This window comes from Carcharhinus amblyrhynchos, chromosome 8, assembly GCF_965287045.1.
Source record: "Carcharhinus amblyrhynchos chromosome 8, sCarAmb.v2.hapA, whole genome shotgun sequence".
NCBI lineage: Eukaryota > Metazoa > Chordata > Chondrichthyes > Carcharhiniformes > Carcharhinidae > Carcharhinus > Carcharhinus amblyrhynchos.
Genome location: NC_137331.1, coordinates 44510173 through 44534111, shown reverse-complemented (window position 1 = coordinate 44534111; position 23939 = coordinate 44510173). Strand labels below are relative to the sequence as shown.

The following is a 23939-nucleotide window of genomic DNA, read 5'->3' as shown; positions in this document are numbered from 1 at the left end:
ATAACTGCTTAACCGTAGAGTGCAGTAAGGAAGAGAAAGTAACAGTGCAAACTATTCCCTATTTTTATTCTCAGATAACTTATATTTATAAAATGTTTAAAACTGCGTTCACATTAATAAGACAACAAACTGCACCAAAACTGATTTCAAAATGCAGATCAGAGCTGATTAGGAACTAGCACTTTCCTCAGACAGCCTTTCCCGTGAAGCTTTAAAAAGCAGTTTGGTTTCAGACTAAAATTGACTCCATGAGTTTCAATGTAAAACTTCGCTGTACAATGTAGAACAGTGAATGTTAAGTAAAGTTGCAGGTTTATGATCTATATAACGTGACTGTACCAGTCCTGTACTCAAGATTGGAGGGTTAAAGTGCAGCACACTATTTTATTACTTTGCACCAACGTGACAACTTTTCCTTCCAAAAAAGTAACACGAAGCTGGGAACTGGCAGGTGGGGTACAAATATCAGATTGTGTTACAAGAACATTTTCCTGGTAACACTAAACTGATTATTTTCAACAGATCCATTCAGAATTGAGTGATGCATTTTCTCATGTTCATACTTACTACTGCATGTAGTACTGGCGAGCATACATCTGCTGCCACCAGAGGACATGCTGCGGACTGTACATGGAATACACCGGAAAGCCACCTGGAATTCCTGGCTGCATTGGAACTTGACCAACTCCATGTCTAAAGAAAACAGGAACCATCATTTAGTAGAAGGGAGAGAACAAAATGCAAGACCAAATTCACACTCGATACTTTCCGCTGAAAACGATCAAGTCAAAGATCAAAGGAGGGCCGGGTGACCGCGGGATTCTACAACTTGGGCCTGCTGTATTGACCACAATGGACAATCTCAATTTAAAACATTGCTGCACAAGATTTTAAAAACCACTAAAGTCTAGAACCAACCTCTGACTGTATGGGAACAATACACTAACACTGGCCAGAAAACTAGGGTTAAATCCCCTACTCTTCTCTGAAATAGTGCCATGTGATTTGTGAGGGCAGACTAGTTCAATTTCATGCATCACCTGAAAGGTGGCAGCTACAACAGTGCAGCACTCCCTTGGTACTGCACTGAGCGGCAGCCTTGATTTTGATGCCTGAAATGGAGCACGAAGAACCCACTGGGCCATAACTGACACTAACAACCCAACTTACGCAACACAAGAATCTGGCACAGGGTGGGGTGGGGTGGGGCAGCTGGAGTTGCTGAGGGGAATAGGATATCGAAGAAGCTAGAGAGGAAATTTCTAGAAATAAGATGGGTGAGATCATCACGAGATTTAGACACAAATTTGAGGATTAAAGGGTTTAGAGCCAACCTGGGCAAGCAAAGACAGGGCAGGCAAACATGATGGTGTAAATTAAGAGTACGAGCGCAGTGAATTAGACCAGCTGGTTTCTGGATGGAGGAGGTCAGGAGATTACCAGAACATTGAAGTTGGTGAGGACAGGCAAGAATGGACCTCTCAGAAGCAGGTGAGCATAGGTAGGGTCAGAGGCAGAATATTTTTGATTTGATTTATTGTCACATGTATTAGTACAGTGAAAAGTATTGTTTCTTGCATGCTATACAGACAAAGCATACTGTTCATAGAGAAGGAAAGAAGACAGTGCAGAATGGGGTGTTACAGTCATAGCTAGGGTGTAGAGAAAGATCAATTTAATGCAAGGTAGGTCTATCAGAGAAGAAGCTGTTCTTGAATTGGTTGGCACGTGACCTCACACTTTTATGAAGATGGCTGTAGCTAATGACTTTCAGACGGTATGGACATGGAGTTAGAGCTTGTGGCTAAGACGGAAACAAGACTTTCAAGCTGTGATCACCTGGATTTGGATACATACTGACCAAAAAAAAAATTTCCTCTTTAACACCACTAAGGGGGTGCCATCCTTCCAGGTAGTGCAATGGTTCAAAAAAAGACCATTTGCCAACTTCATCTCCTTACCCTTGCATTAGATGTTGGAATCCATGGCTGTGTGCATGGGTTAAAGGAACCTGAGGAAAGTTACGATGTCTGATACCAGTTGAATTGGGACTTGTGGATCCAATAATGGTTTCTTGGCTTGGAGACAATGAAGCTGGTGTGGTGCTGGAGTTTTCAGAACTCTGGAAAGAAGATTGAAGTTCATTGAAAGACAAGAAACCTCTAATGGAATGAACCCTTATCATGAACATTAGATCATTAATCTGAAACTCATTTTTCTCTTCACAGATGTTGCTTGAACCTGCACCTGAATGCTTTCTAAATTATTTTGCTTTTCAATCCTGTAATATTGCATCCTTCAGCCAAAATTATAGTTGGAACTCAAAATGTCCATCGTGACATTAACACTGATCACTTTGAAACTGGCAAATATGTCAGAGATACACCTTACAATTCATTGGATCAAACAAGAAAAACAATCGCCTGCAAAAGGCTGACAAAATGAGCTGGGAAAGTCAGTTGTTTTCACAGGTAAAGGAATCCAAGATGAAAACCTCAGTCACTATCCACATTCCAAGTTTTCCAGTCACGTCCGTGAGTTTTTAAATCTGATGCTTCTGCAGGAGGGTCATGGCTGTGTGTCTACTCCCTACATTCACATTCTCATCAAGTCCAGAAGCAGTTTCATAATCTCACAAAAATGTGACTCCACCACCTTGCATGAAAGTAACATAAAAGCAGGGAACCAGTGAATGGACAATCAAAAGCACTAAATGTAAATGTGTCTTTAGTCAAAGTCACTGGGTCTAAGGCTAATACATTTAACCTCAAACAAATGCACAAAAATCATCACCCAAAAGATCATATAATTGATGTTTTGTAGAAACATGATAATGCTTGTAACAGAATGTGAAGAAATTGTCCTAAATGCAGTGAAATAATCTGAAGAAATACTATACATGCACAAACATTAAAACACCCATTTGAAAAAAAAGAGTATTAGCATCTCACTTGCTACATCTGAAGTAGTGAACTTTAAAGGATATTTATTTTCTGCTAGAAATCACGGCAATCCACAGCTGCACAACTGAAACTAAGCAATCAACCCAGCTGAGGGCAATGATCATTCTGAGCTGTTGTAAAGCAACATTGAGCAATACATAGTTTTAAAATGATGGCTGCAGGAACTTTAAATGGAAAGAAATTTACCAGGGTACCACTGTTGGCTGCCGCAGTTCCATTGCTCCGATAACTGGATTTGGGTGACCCTGGAGGAGTCCTTGAAGAGCAGACTAGGTGAACCATGTGATACTCGTCTTGCTGTGTCATTAGTGTGGGTGGAGAGGGAGGGAAAAAAAGCAAAAGCATCGAATTAGGAACTCTCGCGTGTCAGATATCACAGCCCCTGCTCAAGAGTCCAGTAACTGAATAAAGCTACAACTAAAGACACAGGACTGCAATTACAACCTGATCCACGGTTTTCGCTCACTTTACACATCAGATAAAAGGTGATGGGAAAATAACGTGTTTCGTACAAGCTGCTTAGATCTTAAAAATCAAAATATAAAATCAGATCAAGAAATTACTGGTGTGTAAACATTTCACATAAAATTAATTAAGCATGTGAGCTTTTCAAACCATGCAGAATGAGCAATATTAGCTCGTAGTTCTGTAGAGAAGTTTTAACATTCTACCAGGTGGCATGATATAAGGGTATTTGAATATTCTTTGAATATTTTTAAGGCAGAGCTAGATAGATTATCAAGAATGGGCAGGAATGCAATGTTAGATTTACAATCAAATCAGCCATGATCTTACTGAATAGTGGAGCAGGTTGAGTGGCCTACTCCCGCTGCTAATTTGTGTGTTCATAAGCACGTATGTTTGTATGGTGAAAAAGCAGCACTCCATTCCAAAGTCACACAGCACTGAAGGTCATTCACTTTGATAGGAAGAATAGTAGTTCTTAAACTTTTCATCCATCGATCACTTAGGCAGGACAAAAGACCCATGCAGACCACTTACCCAAGGCAGCTGAGAAAGAGCTATTCAGCCTAATCCCACTTCCTAGGCCTCAGACTGCAACCTTGTTGGTTACAGCAGATGCAAGTACCTCCATTTCAGTGAAGAATCCCAGAATGTTCCTGCTACACCCTCTGGATGGAAAACTTACTCAACTCCTCTCCAATCATCTTCCCATCTGCTTTAGTAATATTAATTATGTGCTGAAGTTCTGGACTTAGTCAAAGGCTAGGGAATGGCAGATACATTTTAATGTGAATAAATATGGTGAAAAGACCATTATTCAAATACAATATGTAACTGGTTGTCAAGCTGCTGGAGGGGGTTTGATACACTAGGAAATGGAAACTCCAAGTATCTGCAATAAATTAGATCCAGCATTTCTATTCCAATATAGAGAGAAATTCTTGATCAATGACAACTTCAAATAGGACCAAACATTTGGCTACCTCCGCACAGATTTAACTTACCATACTGGCTTTGGGTAGTAGTTGCACATCTTGAGAGTTTTAGGCCTGAAGGCTAGGATTCTGGAATCTCTACAGTGCAGAAGGTGGTCATTCGGCCCACTGAGCTGCACCAACAACAATCCCACCCAGGCCCCATCGCCATAACCCCACCTATTTACACATCGCCATAACCCCACCTATTTACACTACTAATCCTCCTGACACTAAGGGGTAATTTAGCATGGCCAATCCATCTAACCTACACATCTTTGGACTGTGGGAGGAAATTGGAGCACCTGGAGGAAACCCACACAGACACGTGAAGAACATGCAGACTCTGTACAGACAGTGACCCAAGCTGGGAATTGAACTCAGGTCCCTGATGCTGTGAAACAGCAGTGCTAACCACCATGCCACTCTTAGTTAGTACTCTCATTGCCAATCGCACACAGACATGGATTGAATGGAAATATTCAAAACAATTGAAGCAACGGGCAATCTTTAAGGTTGGAGCAGAGTTGAGGGATGACAACTGGAAACCTAATCTGGTCTCTAGCGATTAATTATTTTCACTTAATATTAACCTAACACGACCATCCAGGGGAAGAAGTTTTTTAATTACCTTTCTGAAAATGTCCTTCAGCTGCAAGTGGTCAGGGAGAAGTTTGCCAGAATACACTAGCCTCTGATCCTTGGTGGACTGTGGAGGGAACAGAAAAGGTAAATTTACTTCCAGGCAGTTGCATCACAAATAATAAAAGGAAGATTTTGTATTCCAGTGAAGCTTCTTGCAGCTTTGAAGCATCCCAAACTTTATTGCAGACAATGAATGAAATACTCTTTAAATTGTAGTCATAAATATTAGCAGCTAGCTTGTATACAAGGTGCCACAAACTTGCAAACGAGGTTAAGTCACCAGATGGTTCAGGGTCAAGCATTAGTCAAGACTCCAAACAAACTTCCCTTCTCTTTGAATACTGAAATTATGATGATAATGATCCTCATCTGAACAGGTAGATGAAGCTTTCATTTCATGTCTCATCCAAAGTCAGCAACTCTCAAAATGCTGCATTGTCTCATTAACATACTAAAGCATCAACGCTGATTATGTGCTTAAGCTCTGGACTTAATCAAAGGCTAGGGAATGGCAGATACATTTTAATGTGAATAAATATGGTGAAAAGACGATTATTCAAATACAATATGCAACTGGTCACCAAGCTGCTGGAGGGGGTTTGATACACTAGGAAATGGAAATTCCCAGTATCTGGAATAAATTAGATCCAGCATTTCTATTCCAATATAGAGAGAAACTCTTGATCAATGACAACTTCAAAACGCATCAAAGATTTGGCTACGTCCTACTGCATTAGCTGTGTGTAGGAGTTGCAAGCCATGTGAAATTTAGATCTGAAATATAATACTCATTGCCTTCGTACTTTTCTGACTCAGAACAGTGCTGCCAATAGAGCCTACCAAGCACATGCAATATCTCCTCCTTTAGCAGGACAATCTTTTTTGATCCCTAAGCCTGCTAGCAGAACAGCCTTCTACTCAAACAGATGGGAAAGTCAATAGTGAAGTTGGAAATAAAACACCAATGGAACAAAGCCCGTGCACTCAGCCCGCAAAATAAGTGTTCTTCTCTCACTGGGTATGGGATGATATTGGATTATGAAAACCTGCTGGACTTTCAGAAAGGAATCGGGTATCATATCCGAGATGAGGGTGTGTGTGTCGCCTGCTTTATGGATCTGGCTCCCCACCCCAAGCAGGTTTATGTTCTAGTCCTGTGATTTGAGCAGCACATCACTGTCAATGCAAGCAAATTATACAGATCAGTGCTGAAGAAGTGCCCCACTCTCAAATAGTCTCTTTGAAGAAGCATTAAACTGTAACCCTATCTGCCCCCTCAGGTGGATCCTACAGCACGATTTCAAGGATGATCAGGAGACCCTAAGCCAATATTTGCCCCTCTTAACCCACGTAATCAAGCTACCAGGTCATGATTTGCTGATTGTGGAAGCTTGTTGTGCACAATTTGGCCACTGGAGTTATTACATTAACAGTGTGACTACACCTAAAGTGTGTTAAATTGGTTCTAAACCACTTCAGAATATCTACAAGTTCTGAAATGTGCTGTAGAAATCCAAGAGTTTCCTTGGCAGCACAGTCACTGTCACTCTACTAATGATTCTAAAATCATGATGACTATCACTGGAGGCTGCCTCGCTAAATATTTTTAAGAAGCAGGTTGATGGGTTCTTGATAAGAGAGGGGATTAAGGGTTATGGGGAGAGGGCGGGAAAGTGGAACTGAGCCACGACAGATCAGCCATGATCTTATTGAATGGCGGGGCAGGCTCGAAGGGCTAGATGGCCTACTCCTGCTCCTATTTCTTATGTTCTTATGTTCTTAATGTGGAATCAGGGCACCGGCACCTTCATATAATGAAGCAAATATGTTGGTAAACATGGTGTCCAATTCCCTAGCTTACCCGTAATGCTGAAGTGGAATTATAAATTACAAGTCAGCACTGTCCATCCAGCTTAATATCTGCAGTATTTAATATAATGTGTGTCCCTTGTAGCTGGAATGGTGGGAACGTAAATAACCTCGATACCAGCTTTTCTGTTTTACAACTGACCTAAAACTGCTGCATGAGTTCAATCGTGACACAATGTCCAAAGCCAATTGTCCAATGCAGATCATAAGAACATAAGAAATAGGAGCAGGAGTAGGCCATCTAGCCCTTCGAGCCTGCCCCGCCATTCAATAAGATCATGGCTGATCTGACGTGGCTCAGTTCCACTTTCCTGCCTTCTCCCCATAACCCTTAATCCCCTTGCCTATCAAAAACCTATCTACCCGCGTCTTAAATATATTTAGCGAGGCAGCCTCCACCACTTCAACGGGCAGAGAATTCCAGAGATTCACCACCCTTTGAGTGAAGAAGTTCCTCCTCAACTCCATTCTAAACTGCCCTCCCCCTTATCTTGAGGCTGTGCCTCAAGATCAGAAACTCTTTCAACTCTAGGGGATTTTTAAAGACTTGTTGCACAGAAGAAAAACATGTAAATTTACCAATTTCCTCTACTCCATCCTGCCGAAGTCTTGTGTAGGTGAAATACCCTAAATAATAAATCAACCCTTACATTTCCCTCTGACATCCATAAAGTTTCATCTGTTTAATTTATCTTTATTACAACAGTTCTCCAGAATAGTTTTGGCAGCAACTGTGTTTGATCTTTTATATTCTACAGAGGGGGATTGAATATAAAAGTAGGGAGGTCTTGCTGCAGCTGTATAGGGCATTGGTGAGGCCGCAGCTGGAGTACTGTGTGCAGTTTTGGGCGCCGCACCTGCGCAAAGATATTTTGGCCTTGGAGGGAGTGCAGAGGAGGTTTACTAGGCTGATACCGGAGTTGAGGGGGTTGAGCTATGAGGAGAGGCTGAATAAACTGGGCTTGTACTCATTAGAGTTTAGAAGAATGAGGGGAGATCTCATTGAGACGTATAAGATGATGAATGGGATGGATAGGATAGAGGTGGAGAGACTCTTCCTGCTCAAAAAAGACAGTAGGACTAGGGGGCACAGCCTCAAGATAAAAGGGGGGCGGTTTAGAACGGAGTTGAGGAGGAACTTCTTCACTCAAAGGGTGGTGAATCTCTGGAATTCTCTGCCCGTTGAAGTGGTGGAGGCTGCCTCGCTAAATATTTTTAAGACGCGGGTTGATGGGTTTTTGATAAGAGAGGGGATTAAGGGTTATGGGGAGAGGGCGGGAAAGTGGAACTGAGCAGCGACAGATCAGCCATGATCTTATTGAATGGCGGGGCAGGCTCGAAGGGCTAGATGGCCTACTCCTGCTCCTATTTCTTATGTTCTTATGTTCTTATAAAAGTGTGGAACCTCAAATACCCTGCACAGCTTGTAAACATCAGTTGACTGCTCAGATTTAAGCTAGGCTAAGTTCTAACTGACTTCTCAAAGTCACTTGAAAAGCAACATTCAAGTGCCTGCATTGGAGCCAAGTACCTACAGTGCCCCTCCAAATGAGCATTACAAAATCATTAGCAAACACCACTGTTCTATGTTTTTGGATTAGAGAGATGTTAACCTGAGGTCATGCTGTTAACATCAACAGCATTCATAGGATCCCTGGGAGGGGTTATTTTTGAGGCCAAATTAGCTGTGAACCCTTCCTGGGAGATAGAATTGAAGCACCTTCAGCTTATCGGATCAAAAGGCAATTTGAATCTTCCTGTGGTTAAGCTATAAAGGAGAGTTTCTTTCAGGAGATATACATCTTGTGGAGGGCTGGTATACTCAGGGCTCCATGCTTGCTCTGAAACCTATAATCAACCGTTGTTGTATTGAATACAGAGCAGGCTCGATGAGTTATTTGGTCTACTCCTAGTCTGTCTCTCAAGTTCTTATGCAACTGCATGGAGTTGGCACATTGCAAAGTGTCAGGCTGTCAAATGGGGTAAAAATTAACCAAATGAGATGCGCCAAACAAGAAAACTGCCTAAACCGCCTTTCCCTTCAGAGCTTTCCACAAGATTCTAACTCCATATTCAAACTACTGCGGCGGGGAAGAAAATCAAAATTAGTATCATTTCACCTGTCCTCACTTTACGTCACCGCCACAACAGCACATGCACAAGAAAATTACTATAAAATGATCTCACTAAATGCCAAATCGATGCACTTGATAAAAATCAGAATGCACTCCAAGGATAAAAGGCCCTCATCTCACAGCCTCCAAGCCAGTCACACCCTTCACTTATTTACTATCTTCAAGGCACTGATCTGATGTGTAACCTCTGTGCACGGACTATCTTCACAAAGTAGTAAATGAGAACATGGCACAGCTGTGCTAAAATTATATTTTCTAAACTTAAAAGTTTTATAAATTTCATAGGTTTCAATAGTTGAAAGATTATTCAGAAGACAGGAGCAATTTACTGCAGTGGTCTACGATGGCACAGTGGTTAACACTACTGCCTCACAGCGCCAGGCACCTGAGTTTGATTCCGGCCTTGGGCCACTGTGTGGAGTCTGCACGTTTTCTCTGTGTCTGTGCGGGCTTCTTCCCTCAGTCCAAAAGATGTGCTGGTTAGGTGCATTGGCCATGCTAAATTCTCCCTCAGCGTACCTGAACAGGCACTGGAGTGTGGCAACTAGGGAATTTTCATAGTAACTTCATTGCAGTGTTAATGTAAACCTATTTGAGACACTAACAAATAAACTTTAAATAAGAAATTAAGCCTTTCACTTCAGCTGATTTATCTGTTTCATTCATTTCAAATTTCTATTGCCTGTTCTACGTTTATGTAATTTCTAACTAGTTTACATTGTAAGGGCAGTCAGACTAGGTATTTTTAAAAGAACGGTTGTAATTTTATTTTGATTTTTTAAAATCAGTTATCTGATCAAACAAGACTGAATTAGATCAAATCAGCTTCGAATCTCCGAGCAGATGCAATACACTATCAGCCCTGCTACTCTAATAGGTTAAATCAATTGGCTACGTAGGATGTACAGCACAAATACGCCAGTTGCTCAAACTTTTTATTGGCGACATGGGTGTCATTGGCTGGGCAAAAATTTATTGCCCATTGCTACTTGCCCTCCACTTCAGAGGGCATCAGAGGGTCAACTGGTCTGGCCTACATGTAATGACAGCAGATTTCCTTCGCTAAAGGATATTAATCGACAAAGGTTTCATGGTCACATTAGGTTTTTAATTCCAGATTTTTTATTGAATTCAAATTTCACATCTGCTGTGTGGGATTCAAACCGAGGTCCCCAGAGCATTACCCTGGTCTCTGGATTAGTAGTCCATAATAACGTCACTACGCTACTGCTTCTTTCACATGATTCTGTGGCCACCTCTCTTTGGTTGAAGCTGTGAAATGAGGCTAAAGGTATCTTGTGCACAGTCAAGTGGAATACTCTGTATTAGACACAGAGTGGCACAATTTTTTTTAAAAATGTAATATTCAGAATAATGGGGAGATTGGATTAGATAATGAAGGACAAAGCTTCAGTGATGATCTGCATGACTCACTTCTGTACAGCAACAAACTAGGGCTGAACTGCAACTATCCAAGTTATCCAACTTCCTATGCACACTCAATCAATGGGGCAGCACTGTTGCTTCAGCAGCAGGGATCTGGGTTTGATTCCTGCCTTGGGTCACTGTCTGTGTGGAGTTTGCACATTCTCCCTTGTCTGTGTGGGTTTCCTCCCACAATCCGAAAAAATGTACTGGTTAGGTGCATTGGCCGTGCTAAATTCTCCCTCAGTGTACCCAAACAGGCATTAGAGTGTGGCGACTAGGGGGTTTTCACAGTAACTTCATTGCAGTGTTAATATTAGGCTACTTGTGACTAATAAATAAACTTTAACTTTAATGGAGCTTTCACAACAACCTTGGTGGCGGTATCATGTTAAAAGAATCAAGATTTTATTTTGCTTACTGGACACTGGAATGAAACAACATTCAGGGAAAAAATGAGAGTTCAGAAAAGCCATAATCACTACTTGAATATGGAGATTCAATTATCACTTTGAAATCAGCGCATTTTTAAAGGATAGTTGTAATGTGTGTAGAGATGTACTCACGATCAGTCCATTTTTGCGTTAGCAAATTCTGAGTGCCTATCCCCAGTGCAGTGTGCATCAGTGTCATTCACATTGCAGAATTAACCATTGTGACATCATTACTGCAAGCTTAGAGAGAAATCATTCAGTCCATTTCATAGAGATTCTGTGGCCAGAGTGAATTATAAAAAACAGAAGTTTCATCTCCTGCACTGTTGAAGGAACCTTGGTGAGTCACTGCAGTGCATCTTGCAGATGGTAGGCATGGCTGTCACTGTGCATTGGTGGTGAAGGCACTGAATGCTTAAGGTAGTGGAAGGGATGTCAATCAAATGGGCTGCTTTGTCTCAGATGCTATTAATTTTCTTGCATGCTGTTGGAGTTGCACTCCTCCAGGCAGAGAGTTTTCCATTTTACTCTGATTTGTGCTTATAGATGATAGACAGGCTTTAGAGGAGTCAGGTGAGTTACTTGTCCCAGGACTCCCATTTAAATAAAGCCAGAGAGCTCTGTATCCTGTCCAAAGTCATTCCTTAACCATTCACAATAAAACTGATCTGATAATTTAGCACAATGCCACCTGCAATACATTGCTGTTACAAAACAGTTACCATATCTTCATACAAAACAGTGACTAAACTTCAAAAATTATTCTATGGTTGTACAGTGCTGTATAATGTCCTGGGGATGTTCTGTATGGTAGACAGGGACTTCTTCAAATTAATTCAATTGCATTTTATGCAAATTCATCTCAACAAATAACTTGCTGTAAAACTTCCTCATGAAAACAACCAAAAACCAATCACAATCCATGACAAAATCATTGTTGCTCTCAAAGCCAATGGACTGATTTTTAAATCGCTCCAGCACAAGTGGCTGTGTCTTCAATGGTCTCAGCCTGAAGTTCTGGGATTCCTTCCCCAAACCTCTATGACCAAGCTTGTGATAATTTGATCTTGTATCTCATTTGGTTTGCTGTCAAGCTCCTGTGAAGGTGGCTGTCTGGGACATTTTATTCCTTTCAAGTGTTTTTCAAAGGGTGTGCAGATGTTTTTGGTGTACTAGGTAGATTTTCATAGCCTTAAATTAACAAAGTACATTTTAAATAGAATTTACCATTAACGGAAAAAGTGCAGAACACGCTTCAGCAGCAAGTACAGAACACAAATATAAAGCTTCTTTGCTTTCCCCATTCTAATAGCATAATGTTTGTTGGCCAAAGTTTAGAAATAGTTTGAAAATTTTAATTTTCACAAGCCCTCAAATCAAAGAATTCAACCAGGTTTGCCAGATATTTGAAAGAGCTATCAGCTGTGTTTAAATCTAAAAAAATCCCAAAGTTATTGTGAAATGAATAAATGATGTCAGAACCTCTGGATTTTTATTTTGCTTAGTAGAATCAAACCAAAGTCCACATTACTTTGGAAAACAAAAGGAAAATGGTGAACTGACTCATGGAAACTAAAGAAAGCACAAAATTCAGACCACCAGAGGACTGAGAGAGAAGGATCTGATAAAAGTCACTGACTTATCCTTGTCCAAAAACACCCAAATTCATGATACAAACTGCAGTTTATATAAATGCAAAGGTATCTGCAAGACAACCTGCTTAAATAAACTGCATAATGAGTTTATTTGATGTTGTACCCTTTGGAATGAGCTGGAATGAACAATGGAATGCGGCACCATTGCTGGCCTGCTGCCAGATTCACTGGTCTCTTTCTAACCTATTACAGTTTCATACCCTGAACTATAGTAAGAAAACTAAACTGTTGGTCAACACAGAAAAACAAAGTTTGCTGCCTAGTTATGCTGCCTTATCATCAGATGATGCCCTGAGTTCTGAAATTCCCTCCCTAAATCTCTATGTCTCTCCTCCAAGAATATTTTTAAAACCTACCTGTTAGATCAAACTATTCATCACTGTGCTTACTCACAGTATTCTATGTCAATATTCTTTAATAATCGTCTGTTAAAGTGCCTTAGGGCATTTGACTAGATTGATGGCGCTATATAAACACAGTTTGCTGCTGATGTCACTTTATTGTGGAACAATGGGAAGTTTTCAAACGAGCCACGTTCACTAACACCTAATAGATATTATGTACTGATTTTGAGACAGACGAAACTAAAGAAGGGCCTTCTAATACAAAATGCAATTCTGAAAGTCAACTATAACAAGCAATGAATACTTACTGCAATTCCAATGTTAACTATCCTCTCAGGGTCACTGTGCAGAAATTTAGACAAGATTTCTGCCTACAGCCGGGAGATGTATTCAAGAAAAAGGAGGCAAAGTGAAAGGGGCGAGATTCATCACAGGGCAGAAGGAATTTCCATTAGGCCCTTTGATAAATTAAGTTTTATGCTCTTCCTCATTAACCTTAACACGTTGATCAAATTGGCAATACATTTATTAAGAAGTTAAGGAGTTACAACATAGCATAAGGAACAGAAAAAGGACATTAGGCCCATCACCATCACGAAGAATATCACAAGGCATAGCAGTAGAAGACAGGGGGGAGGGGGGTTATGGAGGGCCACTGGTCCCGTCGGAATGGCATCTTCCCAAGCAACGGGGGGCAGGCACAACACCTGTCCTTTTTATCTCCTCCCCTCCCAGCATCCAGGGCCCCAAACACTACTTACAATTGAAACATTCACTTCTATTTCTTCCAGTTAAATGTATTGTATTCGCTGCTCACAATATGCTTTCTTCTCGTTGGGGAGCCCAATGGTAGAGCAGGTGATGTGCTTAGTCCAATACCTCTCTTCAGCCAGCAAACATGATCCTGAGCTGCTGGCTGTGTCTCAATTCAATCTCCCCACCATAATCCTAACTATGACCTCCTCCTCTTCAATCTCTTACACTGTTCCAATGAAGAGTAATGCAAGTTCTTGGAACAGCACCTCAGCCTCCTGCACTCACCAATTCAGATAATTTTTCTTCTTCTCAGAAGGCAACTGTTGGTAACGATGCTGATATTCTCATTTCCATCTTCCATTTCTTTACTGGTTCCATTCGCACCCACTTCTGTCTTGAACCATCATTCCTTCTAATCAATTCAATTCTCCTACATTCCACCATCACAGACCTTTCCTTTTTGCTTGTTTCCTGCCTCTGAACTTGCTTAAAAATTACATCTCTAAACACTAATAAACTAAACTAATTTCCAGTGCTGATATAAAGTCACCAATTTTCTGTTTTTACTTCATATTATGGAAAGCATCATCCATCCTAGCTAGATTGTTCAGAGAGGAAGAGGGACCCCCATTGAGCCAACTGTCTTAAACTGCTGACTCACCAGACTGTCATTGCTTCATATTTCTATGAAAGACCTGAAAATATTCCTCTCATGAATCTAATCAAGGTTGTGAAGACAGAATCTAGTATTGCACAGTCCAGTGACTCAAAATTCACTCACATACTCACAACTCAGTTTCATTAAGATTCAAGTGGCAGCAACGGGAAAGGAATACAGATTGATAAAAGTCAGCAAAGTGGCTAGCTCTAACCCTTCACACAATCTGGCCAAAATCAGGAATTTCATTAAGGTAAGCACAAAGCAGCATTCCAGGGCAAAGTACCTCAGAATAATTAACAGCCATTTACTACACTGCTATATAAAGGCATTGCACAGAATACTATTTTTAGATTTTAGTCCTCTTTTCTGACACATGCAGAACGTTATCAACATGTTTACAAGTCTCCAAATTCAACGACTGGCATCTATATCCCACCTCAGTTTATTCCAGAGAGACACATCTAATTACCTCAGACCTGAACAAGGGAACCCCTGGAGTTTAACCAGCTGAACTCAGGGCATATTGCACAGAGCAGTGCAAATCTGTCCATCGTTGTGTTAGGACGACCTTACCTGTTAGAGCATTGATTGGAGGTTTACCTAAAGCAGTATGATCTACAGTGGGCCTTCCAGACTGAATATTACTAAGTATTAATTTTGTTCAAATGATAGCATTTTTAGAAGTAGCAGTTTAAGAGAACTTGGCTCCATGGTAAATTGGCAGAGCATCAATTCAAACTCCACTCTAACACACCAAACTGGCCAACAGAAATAAAAGAAACTTCAATTCTGATCTTGCAAGTATTCAGTCATGAATGACTGCAAAGTCCACATCATGTGCTCCATATTATCGTGTTATATAACCCACTTTATATAGTCATATCTTGTATTGAGAATTAACTTTCTATATCAACATAACCAGCCAAAAAAAATCAATTTCTCTGCAGTTATGAACGAGTTCACATGAACTTTCTTCCCTCCTTACAAAAATAGGTTTGGTTTCCTGAAACCTGTAAAAAGGTGATGCGTTGACATTATAGCACAGAAACAGTCCAAATGATTAAACCAGATCACAACAACCTCATTTAGACAGCACCTTTAATCTGGTAAAACTTCCCCAGATGTTTCACAGGTGCTTAATGAGACAACAGATACAAACAACCTGAGATGTTAGGGCATCGCCTAATATGGTCAAAACTTGGTCAATAAGATAGGTTTTAAGGAACATTTTAAAGGAGAGAGGAGCAGTGACTTAGAGAAGGTTTCCATAATGTCTTTATCCTCCTATCCAATCTAACCCTGAATGCCTCAAACATGAAGTCTAGATGTGAACTCCACAGTCTCACAATGCAGAAGGGAGTTTCCTTCTTCTTGTACCTATGGTCCTCACTCTTGATCCCTCAGTTACTGGAAACTGTCTGCTTCTATCAACTCTGCCTATCCTTTCTAACGTGTATCATTCCATAATCTATGTTGCTCTGATAAAAACAAAATCAATTTCTCAACTCTATATTCTTAGTAGCACATGTGAAGCAGAAATTGGTGAAACGTAGTCTGGATTGAGACCGAGTTGGAACAAGAGGGGGGATATTTAACGTAAGAATAACCTTTAATAACCAGCTCAAAGTAAACAAGGACATTTGTATACACTTCATTGTCTCTGAAAATGTGTTTGATTGTGTTCATTTTTATCAACAAAAGCCAGCGGGCATATGCTGAAATGTCACATTTCAGCAAAGATGAGAGATTTATCCAGAATCTAAACTGGGACCAAACAGCGAGCATCCAGCTAAATGAGGGGAAATCAGACTGGTTTCAAGTGAAAAAGGGAGTAATACAAAGTTGTGCACCATCACCAAAATTATCCATTCTGTACACTGAGCAAATATTCAAAGAATTAGCTGTCCTTCCTGTGATAACAATTGGAGGCAAAAAACAAAAACACTTGTGGTAAACTGATGACACAGCACTACTTGCTGAATCAGAAGAGGATCTACAAAATGTCACAGACCAAGCAAAAGCTCCAAGTTTAGAATATGGATTGAGAATGAACACCAAAAAGACAAGCACAATGGTAGTTATAAGGAATACATTAGGAGAAACTAGAGTGAAGATTGAAGTGAACTGTCTCTCACCAGGACAAGTCAACAAGTTTGTTGTAGGGCGGCATGGTGCCACAGTAGTTAGCACTTTTGCCTCACAGCACTAGGGACCAGGGTTCAATTCCAACCTTGGGTGACAGTGTGTTTGGAATCTGCACATTCTCCCCATATCTGTGTGGGTTTCCTCTAGGGCCTCAGTTTCCTCCCACACTACAAAGATGTGCGAGTTAGGTTGAATAGCCATGCTAAATTGCCCCTTAGTGTCAGGGGGGCTATCAGGGTAAATATATGGGGTTACAGGAATAGGGCCTGGGATGGATTGTGGTTGGTGCAGACTCGGTGGGCCAAATGACCTCCTGCACTGTAGGAATTCCATTATTTAGGACTAACAATAACACAAGATGGCCCAAATAATGCTGAAATTGAAGGATAGAGACAGCCAGAAGCAATCTTGAAGGTGTAAATGTGTTAACAAGGAAAAAACTCCCAAAATACTTCACCCTATCCATTTTCCTGTCTGTTACCCACCCTCAACTAAAGCCCATCACCCATTCTCCTCACATTGGTTTCCAGATTCTCCAACAGCCATAATTTAAAATTCTCATCCTTTGGCTCCACATTACAAAGGCTGCATCTTGAGGTTTTAGAGAATAGTTCTGACTCACTGGAATGCTGCCTGGAATGGGGAATAGGAACGTGTAGCCTGCTTGTAACTGCTGCTGTCATGGTATGTCATGCTTGTGTCTCAGTGCCATCCTTACATATCCACTGAATGTCATCTGCAACAACTCAATTAACAATAAATAAAGTTCTGAGGAAGAAAATTGAAACCTTTGAAATGTGGATGTTAAGATGTTTGCCAAACATTTCATACACAGACCATAAGATAAACAAGACTTGCTTGATCTTGCAAGACCAAAACTGAAAAGTGACATCCAGTAAGGTGAATGTCAGCATTTGATTAAAGCTGAAAAGCTGCCGAGATCTCTGCTAGAGAGCAAAACGCAGACTGGTAAAGGGTAGCTCAATTCAGGCATGGCTGGATGAGTTGTTCAGATGACATTCAGTGGATGTGTAAGGATGGCACTGAGAGACAAGCGTGACATACAACGACGGCAGTTACAAGCAAGCTACACATTCCTATTCCCCATTCCAGACAGCATCCCAGTGAATCAGCACTATTCTCTAAAACCTCAAGATGCAGCCTTTGCAATATGAAGCTGAAGGGTGAGAATTTTAATTTAGGGCTATTGGAGGATCTGGAAACCAACGTCAGGAGGACAGGGGCGATGGGTTTTAGCTGGATGGGTCGATGCGAGGTTGCAAAGTGGAGATGTTATGAAAGTAGGAGTGGATGGAGAAGAGTTAAAGTTGGAAGCTCAGCAAGTTCAATCTCACAGAATAGTGAGATTGGGAAGTCTGAGTCAGACACTGGTTGGACAGGAGGATGCAATCAGTAATGCGGTTGAAGACAATGATGTCATTTACAACTAATGATTTTGTTGAAGGAAGTTGCAGCAGACTGGTGTGGTTAACCATTCCGATAGCTGCTGTTAAGTCACCATCTTCTTCCTCTAAGGAAATAAGTGTCACCATAGTGAGGAAGTTAACTATTTCTCAATAGTCCAATGATTATGCCCAACACATGGCTGAAAATGAGGGAACCTGATACAATTTGAGATACTGAACACAGTCACATACTGGATGAGGCTGCTATGAAAGCACAGGCAGCGGCTGGAACAAGTTGTTTCAATACAATAGGTGATCTTCGTTCAGTTACAAATACTTAAAATGCATATACAGAGAACTAACTCCAGTTTATTGTTTGTGTAGAAAAGTATTATCTCAGAATTACAATGCAGAATTTCTAGCAAGGTGACAAACCATTACCAACAGTTGTCCTTTAATCACGCAAACCAAAAACACTTAAAATTCTAGGACAAATCCAAGTTTTAAAGCTGGCTGAAAAGCTTCTTTCTAACTGTCAAGCTCAACAGCGTGGAAAAACTGCCCCAGTTGTGAATCTGACATTTGAATAATAGAATCAAATGTGTGTGGCTAAACTCCTCCATAAGGAAACTCTTTTTTTTAATCTGTCGTCTGTGACAATGTTTAATGTTCTGGCTCAAAAATCATTCAAGGTCAGACGACATGACTCAGATCCTGAACAACAACAAGGACATGTCAAAAGAATCATTACACAGGTCAAATGTTAGCACAAATATCCTTGCCAGATAGTGAGCAGTTCAGAATTTGGAATGTCAAGGTCATCCACCACACCTTGTTTGGTAGGCCAGTGTTTGTGTGCACTACATCAGCACAAAACAGTCTAGTAATGTCAGAAAAAAGTATTGACAATAGTCTTAGGGACTGAAACTGGCAGACTTACTTCAGTTTCAGAGATTAAGTTTGTGTTCATAAAAATCAATTTTAATGAAGGCCAGGGTATGAGAGAATATTCTGGAATCCTTTTTAAATAAGACATGCAGAGAAAAATAACACCATGCCATTTGAGAAGATTCAACAAGAAAAATGACATTAGCTAAAGAGCTTTGCTGCTCCAGTGAAACTCTCAATATTGTCTATCCCTGATAACTCAATCAGATTGAACTAAAAAAATTAATTTAGCACTGCAGCTGTTAGAAAACTGGGAATCTATTAGCAAACAAAAATTGAGCATCAGCTCATCTGAATTGAACTAGTCTGAATCAAGAGAAATGGACTGCAAAAGAAGTCTGTGCATCAGGTTTTGAGATGGATATGCAGGATTAATCTGCAACAAAGCAACATTGGATGAACAGAAGTTGGTTGAGATACAAGGAGAATTAAAGATGCACAATGAGAGCTTTTGATGTGCCACCATGGGTGGTCTTACAGCGCCAGGGACCTGGGTTCAATTCCGGCTTCGGGTCACTGTCTGCGTGCAGTTTGAACATTTTCCCTGTGTCTGAGTGGGTTTCCTCCATGTGCTCCGGTTTCTTCCCACATTCGAAAGATGCGCAGGTTAGGTGGATTGGTTATACTAAATTGACTCTAGTGTCAGGGGATTAGCAGGACAGATATGTGGGGTTACGGGAACAGGGCCAGGGTGGGATCATGGTCGGTGAAAACTCGATGGGCTGAATGGCCTCCTTCTGCACTGTAGGGATTCTATGGATTCGATGAAATCTACATTTATATAAAATATTCCAGATAATTACATTGGTTTGGACGCCTCTCCAGGATGAGTTTTTTGAAGGGATAACCAAGAAGGTAGATGACGGCAGTGCAGTTGATGTTGTCTATATGGACTTTAGCAAGGCTTTTGACAAGGCACCACATAGTAGGTTGTTGCATAAAGTTAAATCTCACAGGATCCAGGGTGAGGTACCTAAATGGATACAAAATTGGCTTCTTGACAGAAGCCAGAGGGTGGTTGTAGAAGGTTGTTTTTCAAGCTGGAAGCCTGTGACCAGCAGTGTGCCTCAGGCATCAGTGCAGGGTCCACTGTTATTTGTCATTTATATTAATAATTTGGATAAGAATATAGGAGTCATGGTTAGTAAGTTTGCAGATGACACCAAGCTTGATGGCATAATGGACAGTGAAGAACATTATTTCCAACTGCAACTGGATCTTGCTCAATTGGCCAATGGGCTGATGAATGGCAGATGGGGTTTAATTTAGACAAATGTGAGGTGATGCATTTTGGTAGACTGAACCAGGGCAGGACTTCGTTAATGGTAGGGTGTTGGGGAGAGTTACAGAACAAAGAGATCTAGGGGTACATGTGCATAGCTCCTTGAAAGTAGAGTCACAGGTGGACAGAATGGTGAAGGCAGCATTTGGCATGCTTGGTTTCATTGGTCAGAACATTGAATACAGGAGTTGGGATGTCTTGTTGAAGTTGTACAAGACATTGGTAAGGTCATACTTGGAATACTATGTGCAGTTCTGGTCACCCTATTATAGAAAGGATATTATTAAACTAGAAAGAGTGCAGAAAAGATTTACTTGGATGTCACCAGGACTTGATGTTACAAGGAAAGGCTGGATTAATTGGGACCTTTTTCCTCTGGAACACAGGAGGCTGAGGGCTGATCTTATAGAGGTCTATAAAATAATGAGGGGCACAGATCAGCTAGATAGTCAATATCTTTTCTCAAAGGTAGGGGAGTCTAAAACTAGATGGTGTAGGTTTAAGGCCAGAGGGCAGAGATACATGAGTGTCCACAGCAGCAATTTTTTCACACAGAGGATGGTGATGTCTGGAACAAGCTGCCAGAGATAGTAGTGGACATGGGTACAATTCTGTCTTTGAAAAAGCATTTAGATAGTTACATGGATAAGATGGGTTATAGAGGGATATGGGCCAAATGCAGGCAATCGGGATCAGTGAAAGAATTTTTAAAAAAAGTGCACGGACAAGTTGGGTCGAAGGGTCTGTTTCTATGCTATAAACCTCTATGACTCTAATGGAGAAGGATAAAGTATCTTTTATGAATCAGCAGATGTAAAAGGACAGGCAATGTCAAGATTAACTTTACACAGAAAAGGACACTGGTGGCTGAATATGCCAGGTTGGTTCAGAACTAACAGCACTGAGTTGATGGACAGGAATTTAGACATAGTAGTAGAAATAACATTGGCAATGATGTCTCTGTGCATCTTGCAGTTGGAAGATATTGCTAACATACAACAGAATGCAAGATTACTTTGCAGAGAAATAACTATCTGAGCTAATAATTCTTTGTAATCACATCTAGAGGCTTTAGAAAGCTTTGGACAGTAACCACTATGAAGAATTAGTTCATGGTATTAGCTTAATTAAAGTTGTAACAGAATGATCATGTTGCAAGGCTTCCTGAGGCCCAGGTATGAGATATATGGCTGGGGTCTGGTAAGGAGCTCCGAAAATGTTTATCACGCTCAAAGATTGTCCATGATGATGTTGATAACTGCTCCTAAAATCAGCTGTCAGTGTCAGAAGCCTATTAGTGCTTCAGTTATTGAAAATTCTGGCAAACATGATAGTAAAAGGCACCAAACATCAAGTGTGAGCCATGATAAATGCAAACTACTGTGGATACTGGAATAAAAACAGAAAAATGCTGGAAAATCTCAGCGGGTCTGACAGCATCTGCAGAAAGAGAATAGAACCAATGTTTCAAATCCATGTGACTCTTCCTCAGAGCAGTTCAAATATGAACTGCTGTATTGGCCATTCTGCAGCAAATACATCAACACTCACATAGCAAAGGTACTGAAGGCAAGAGTAAAACAAATCACCATCAATATTACTGCTGAATCAGTATGTAGAAGTTCATGTGCAATTACAGTGAACTCTGAGACACACTTCCACTCTTATTGTGAGGTAGAGTTTCTCCCAGCTTCATCAGGTGCACTCAGAGTGAAATTGGTTGGATCAGCTCAGAGACTGGAGAATTTTAAACAAATAACATTAATCAGGTTTCTGCGATCTTGGTACTATCATTTGCACTTGCCCTATCATTAAACAGACTGCACTCTCATCAGAATAATGAGTGCCAACCTTCTGCTGATTGCCCCCATTCAAAGAGACTAAATTGAGCTTCTTTTTTAAGATCCATTGATACTGAAAGGCACACTCAAAACTTTGTACAAATAACATTTAGTTTACTAAGAAACTGCCTGATGTACACTAATAAAACTAATAAATGGTTGCATATAGACTTTTTAAAACTCAGTTTCAGTGACCTAACAGGTTAATCACAGGTGATAGACTAGACAATTATTTAAAATGCATAATTTTGGCAATAAACTCATTTTCAGCTATAATAAACATGCACCTGGTTGCTGCTTTTAAACGCAGGGGGAAAAAACAATTGTGTTTTTTATGCTGATGATTGTCCTGTTTGATGGGAGGGTTTGACATCTGCAATCACACTAATGTATTTTAGTAGAACCCTGAATTTAACCTAACCACTTCAATTTCACACACACTGCACATCAGAACAAAAATATATCCAATATACATGCGTGGAACACCACTGCCTGACAGTCTGCCTCCAAATCACTCAACCACCCTGCCTTGAGGATAGCCAAGACATCATCATAATCAAAATAATTGATGATGTATTCTCTTGACTGTAAGCACCAATGTTATTAAGCAATTTGGCAGGCAGCCTGACAGTCATGTGTCAAAATGCAGAAGGAGCAGGTCCACCCATGAATGCACAGATTGAGGGGGAGGGGGCCGTGGATAAGGGGGATTTGGGCACCCCCCCCCCCCCCAAGGGAAGGGGGTGCGGGGGATTAGGACCCCCAGGGAGATGGGGGAGATGGCCACCACCCCGGCCCAAGGGGGATGGGCGGACGCCACCCCCCCCCCAGAGACAGGGGGGCCCCGGGGGGAGGGGGAAGGGACCCCCAGGGACACTGGGGCTATGGGGGGGGGCACCCCCAGGGAGACAGGAGGGGTGCAGTGTGCTTCCTGTTAGACAGCCAATCTTCTATCCATGCCAATGTTGCCCTTTACACCATGATCTTTTATTTCAGCTGAAGTATAAAGGAAACAATACAGATGGTACATTACATGATGATGATGATGATATTGGATTTTCCCATTGCTTTCACCAATGACAGACTGTAAACTGTTTTTTATTCTCTTACTAAGCAGTGTTGCCCTTCCAATATAGGCTGTTTTATGGTAGTCGGTTTAGCTCAGTTGCTGGATACCTGGGGTTTGTGATGGAGTGTGACACCAAATGAGCGGGTTCAATTCCTCTACTGGCTGAGGTTATTCATGAAGGCCCAACCTTCTAAGGGAGAGGGTGCGGGGCGCACAGGGAGAGGGGCGAGGGGGCAGGGGGGGCGGCGAGGGGTGATGCCCACCCCGGGATGTCCCGAGCCCCCCTCCTCCCCCCGACCCGCAATCACTCACTCACCGGGCGGCTCGGGTAGACTCGGGACAAATGGCTCTTGAGTTTCTCCACGGTCCAGTTGAGGAAGCAGCTGACTGTCTGGTCCTCATATTTCTGATTGGGAGCTTTAATGACCAGAGTGACGGGGCTGCCGGCGGAGCCGGCCTCCATGACCCCTTCCCACGGCCCGGGCCTTGCTCGCTGCCCGACCCGAGGCCCCCGCTCAGCGGCGGACAGATCGCCACCACATCGCCGGCCCCTGCTCGCCCGGCCGGGCCCCGCTCTGTTCACTGCCCGTCCAGCGGCTGCTAGGCCCTGATCCCCGGCCTCGAGTTGTCGTCCCCGGCCCTGCCCAGTCTCCACGGTGACGGGGGCTGAACGGAAGCGCGCTCCCGGGGCCGCCGAGCACGCGCACGAGGCGGAGGTGCGCCTGACGTCACAATGATCGTCAGCTGCACTGCTCAGTAGTACGTCATCACGCAGGCACGCCCGTGACGTCACCGCGGATCCCCACGCCCCTACCCGCCCAGGCACATCCGCCCCCACACACCCCTACCTAGACGCAGCTTCCCCCACATCCCTACTCACCCAAACACCCCTAACTATTCACATCCACACATACCCCACCCT

General features: G+C 41.8%; 1 protein-coding gene across 1 annotated transcript in view; it reads right to left on the bottom strand.

Moving 5' to 3' along the window:
- Positions 1-23735, bottom strand: part of herpud2 (HERPUD family member 2) — a 43723-nt gene extending 19988 nt beyond the window's left edge. The window contains exons 1-5 of the mRNA XM_080193982.1: positions 23334-23735; positions 5034-5111; positions 3150-3260; positions 1962-2122; positions 568-693 (exon numbers count right to left, since the gene is read on the bottom strand). Coding sequence (XP_080050108.1) covers positions 568-693; positions 1962-2122; positions 3150-3260; positions 5034-5111; positions 23334-23480 — 623 coding nt within the window. The 5' untranslated portion in view covers positions 23481-23735. The remainder of the gene's footprint in view (positions 1-567; positions 694-1961; positions 2123-3149; positions 3261-5033; positions 5112-23333) is intronic.
- Between the last annotated feature and the right edge of the window lie 204 nt (positions 23736-23939).